At 33.1% G+C, this 5020-nt stretch overlaps 1 protein-coding gene across 3 annotated transcripts in view; it reads right to left on the bottom strand.

The window, feature by feature from the left end:
- Positions 1–5020, bottom strand: part of LOC117172940 (chaoptin-like) — a 35627-nt gene that overhangs the window by 13217 nt on the left and 17390 nt on the right. For all 3 annotated transcript variants that reach the window (XM_033361245.1, XM_033361244.1, XM_033361243.1), the window contains exons 7-11: positions 4610–4834; positions 4036–4257; positions 3656–3824; positions 2752–3284; positions 506–700 (exon numbers count right to left, since the gene is read on the bottom strand). In XM_033361245.1, coding sequence (XP_033217136.1) covers positions 506–700; positions 2752–3284; positions 3656–3824; positions 4036–4257; positions 4610–4834 — 1344 coding nt within the window. The remainder of the gene's footprint in view (positions 1–505; positions 701–2751; positions 3285–3655; positions 3825–4035; positions 4258–4609; positions 4835–5020) is intronic.

A 5020-nucleotide genomic window follows, 5' to 3' on the forward strand; every position in this document is an offset into this window, starting at 1 on the left:
GCGCATACTTTGAATAAAATATTTGTTATCATTCTCTTGAAATAAATGTGTTTTTTTCTTGAAAAAATACCGGTTTCATATGTATACACCTGGTAGGTTATAATTTCTGTAATTTGGTTAAAACTTCAATTGTTTCTTAAAAAAAATAAACATTTTGTAAAAGTGATGTTCACAATTCGTCCTTTTGAATTTAAAAATTAATCTTTTATGAGAGAAAAGTCATATTTTATGGTTGAAATGAATTAAAAAAATTAAGATTTTTAAATTTTAATGTCAAATTTCTTAATTCGGTACATGAAGGATACTTCGCTAAAGATTCTACAGGATTAAAATGTGTCTCTTTGAAGATTAATGGTAAGGGAAAATGAAAAATGGGTCCGGGAAAAGTTAGCGATTTTTAAAAATAAAGTTTTGCGGCCACCCTGTATAAGTATTACATACATGTTGCATACCTATTATTTTTCAATTTTATATAATATACATAAAATATAATATAAAAACTTACGTTAAGAAGAGAAATATTGCTGAGTCCAAGAAATAAAAGAGAATCCTCTAAACCATTAAAAGTTCTACCACGTGTTTCCAAAATTAATTGTTTATTGTGGCTCAAATCCAAATAATCCAAATGACGTAGATCCGAAAATATTCCATCATCGAGTCTCACCAACCGGTTATAAGAAAGATCTAACCACGTTAATGTCTGAAAAATATGTTTAAAGTAATAATTGTCCAGATCAAATCTTTAATCTATTTGAATAATTATTAATTATTAAAATAAACTTTTCTTCAATTTAAATCTAAGTACAGTGGAACCCTTTAGTAGCCCTCCCTTCTATAGCCCTTCCGAGAATCGACGCCGCACCGCAGGTAGGTGTAATTAAGCTGCGCGGGGTGGGCGGTGTCTGCGGTTGTCACTGAGGCGAGCACTTAGGCGTGAACAAACAAAAGCGGAGTGGGGTATAATGAGTTAGTTTCCATCCACCGTCAGCCCCAAAATCGACGCTATAGAAGGGTTTTACTGTATTTAAAAAAATTCAGTATAATAACATAAAGCAAGTCGACTAGATTGGGCAGCTTTGCGGCTTTGTAATTGAAAACTTAAAAAGAATTGTGGGTTGCCTACATATGAAAATCTTTAACGTTAATCAGTTAATAGACTTAGTCAACAATCGAATCTCAAGGCCTAGTCTAATTAAAAGCTAATTTAATTATTAGAATTTATATAGAATTCTGATTCGCCAGGAAAAAAGTTATGCAAGATCTTCACTTTGAAATTATCTTTTCAAATAATTCTTTAATGTTTCAAAATCAATCTCTATTTTTTTGTCATATGTTTCTGGTAGTGATGCAATATCGAAATATCAATTATATATGTCGATATTGATTTCCGATTATCGACACAGACTGTTTCCATTGTTTCCAATATTTAGTGATATTTTGTGATGTCAGGTTGGTGAATTTACTATTTTTCACCAAGCTAATCTTACAAGCAGTTTTTTTAAATATTAAAAAATGCTTATAATTAAAATAATGATATTTTAATCATAAGATATGTTAATATTTTTTTATTTATGTACGAAATGTAAAATGCATACGTGCTGAATTTTCATAACCTCAAACTAGGCATTTATATCATGGTTGGAATTTAAGATCTGGTTCGATTGTTTCAGAAAAGTTGACAATATTTATTAGAACCCCTTCCCAGTGGGCACAAAATTTGGCGACGTCTTTATGACATCGTTACGACATCTTTACGACATCCTATGTCCATGTCCTTTCGGCGTCTTTACGTTATCGTAAAGACATCGTCAGATCATACGACTTATTTACGATATCGTAAAGACACCTTAACGACATGGACATAGGATTACGTAAAGTTGACGTAAAGATGTCGTAACGATGTCGTAAAAACGTCGCTAAATTTTGTGTCCACTGGTTTGTACATTTTTAATACAATGCATATTGAGCTAAAATTTATTATTTAAAAATATTTGCTGAAAAGTTTGTTGTTGAGAATTTGGACTCTACAACCTTAACATTGAATTTACATTTAATTACTGCCCAGTGGGCACACAATTTGGCGACGTCTTTAGAACATCTTTACGACATCCTATGTCCATGTTGTTTCGGTGTCTTTGCGATATCGTAAAGACATCGTCAGATGATACGACTTATTTACGATATCATAAAGAGGCCTTAACGACATGGACATAGGATGTCCTAAAGTTGCCGTAACGATAAAAGTAAATATTACTTAATTGTTTATTAAAAGATGTTTGTCAATAATTATTAACAAAATATTTTTAAACATTCGTAAAATATCGATATTATCGCAAATATCGATATTTTTAGGTCGATATATCCTTGATTGGTATCGATAATTTATGCTATATATATATCGATATTGCATCACTAGTTCCTTGTCATGGCAAGAACCTAACCTCAAACTTTACTTTTTCTTTTCTCAAACATTTTCTTCTTTAGACTCAAAACTAGTACTGATATATTCCATCCGTGCCAGCAGAAACAAACCAAACAACGAAAAACCAGTAAAAATATCCGTTTTATTAAATCTGATTCCCGATTTACAACGCAAGGTGGGAGATCACTCGCATATCTCCACCTCGCAACTTCAATAATAAATAAAACTCTTACAAATTGAAACCACTCTTTGATTTTTGCAAATGGACGCCTTAAGATGGCACCAATTAATCTAGCTACTGAATTTTATTTTTGTATACAAAAACTAACCTTTAACCTAAAAATGGCATCCGTGCCGTGTACACCAGAAAGCAAATTCCATGAAAGATCAAAACTTGACAGGCTTTGAGCTGCAGTCATTGACATAATCTTGACTGGCATTCTCATGAATTGATTATGTGATAAATCCAAACTCTCGATATAAGCCTCATTGAATAGGTTATCCGGCAGAGTGCGAAGTCGATTGTGAGAAAGGTCCACAATTCTCAGTTTCTTCAGAGGCTTGAAAGCATCCGCTGGGATGTCTATAATATTATTCCAAGAAAGGTGCAAAACCTGAAGATTTTTAGTATTTTTGAAGCAATCGAAATCGACTTCTATTAATTTATTGTAACTCAAATCGAGCCACTGAAGATGTGGCATGTTTCCAAAAACACTCTGGGTCACGTTGTTCATTTTATTGTGCGAAAGGTACAGGTGCGTTAGAGAAAACTCAACTGGCTTGAAATACATCTTCATTATGTGAGAGATGTTGTTGTAACTCAAGTCCAGGACCTTAATGTTCGAGTTGAGAACTCCCCCAACTGAAAATTAAATTAAATACATAGCTTCAATAGATATTTCATTTTATGCCATTGAAAGCAATAGTTCTGCAAAAAAATCGCCTTAAAATTATGATTTCCTGAGATTTTATTTCCAAAAACTGTCGCGAGGTGGGGAACATTCCCAGACTCCGGAATTCAATTGTGGATAACCCTTTAGGAAATTGATTTTGGTGACTATAGTTGCGAGAATGCTTCCGTGCCATTATCAAGAGAGCGTATGCAAAAGAATTGATATTTATTTTCATATTCTGAGATCTTATTTAGAAATTAGGTCGTGAGGTGGTGCGATTCTACTCTTTCGATAATTGCAGACACAATGCTTTCAAGGACAGAGAGTTTTTTTAACTTACTGATTGGAGATGACGAATAAGTACTGCTATTAACTGACAAATGAGAGATTTCGTTGTGACTCACGTTGACCTTAAATGAGGAAAGCGTCCCCACTTGGTCGAAATAATTAAAATCAAAATCGTTGAGATCGTTATAGGCTAAATCCAGAAATTCAAGCTCTGGCAGATTCTAAAAAGAAACCATTAAGGATATTTGTTAACCATCAGATATCAGTATCGATGATCGATCTACATGAACCAATGTCGGTAAGAAAAATGACCGACAACAGGCAAAAAAGAACGATCTACATTGACACACGTCGATAAAATAGTTTGTTTCCTCATTGATAGTCGGTCAAAAAGTTTTAAGTATGTCGCCCTCTAGTCAAAATACTCATTACCTGGAACACTTCATCCACTATGGTCTTGATTTGGTTTCCTCTTAGATTGATATACTTTAATCGATTCATATTCATAAACGCTCTTCTTTCTAATTTCTCAATAACATTGTCTTGTAAATTAATAACGTTTAGCATCGGAAGATCGACAAATGTGTGAGTTGTGATAGACTGAATTTTATTATATCCGAAATAAACCTCTTCCAGACTCGAGTGAATGTCTCCCTGAAAACTTCAAACTTGTAAAAAAGTTGTTTTAAATTTAAGACAAAATAAAAAAATTACAAATTATTTGTGCTATCAAAACAAGCAAATCTCCAAAGAATCGGAAATGGATATTATTTATTTCGTATCTTTAAGCAAATTAAAATGGCGAGGAGATGCAGCATTCTCAAGTTCTCACCTCGCGATTTTATATTTAAATAATTTCTTTAAAAATAGAATTAAATAATTTATTTAAGGTGAGACTGAAGACACTTGATGGCACCAGTCAAAAGCAAGGTTTCTTTTTAAATAGTAATTATTTTATTCTGGTACATATAAATAGATAAATAGAGAATATAGGTTATGAACTCACCTGAAACGTACCCTTGCGGATATTGTCGATTTCGTTGTCTTGCAATTCGATTCGTTTAATTCGCTTCAAAAAATGGAAGGAAGTTTCAGGCATTGCTCGAATTCTGTTATTGCTGAAGTCGAGATGTTGCAGATTTGTGAGGAATTTAAATGGCTTGTTGGGTAATTCACTCATTGATGGTGAAAGTCCGTGTGCTATTTTCAGAGTCATTAGTGAATGTCCAACCTGTAAGAGCAATTTCATGTTACATAAAAATTACCTGCCTGTGATATTAGATTATCGCTATGTAGCATCAATGTAAACTGTATTAATGTAGATACAGTCTGTCAAGTTAAAGCGTGGGTGGCTTTACTCGCAGTCGGTAAGGTGTATCGACATGATTTTGGTGTCAAAATATTAAGAAGAGCTCCC

The sequence above is a fragment of the Belonocnema kinseyi genome, chromosome 5 (assembly GCF_010883055.1).
Source record: "Belonocnema kinseyi isolate 2016_QV_RU_SX_M_011 chromosome 5, B_treatae_v1, whole genome shotgun sequence".
Classification (NCBI taxonomy): domain Eukaryota; kingdom Metazoa; phylum Arthropoda; class Insecta; order Hymenoptera; family Cynipidae; genus Belonocnema; species Belonocnema kinseyi.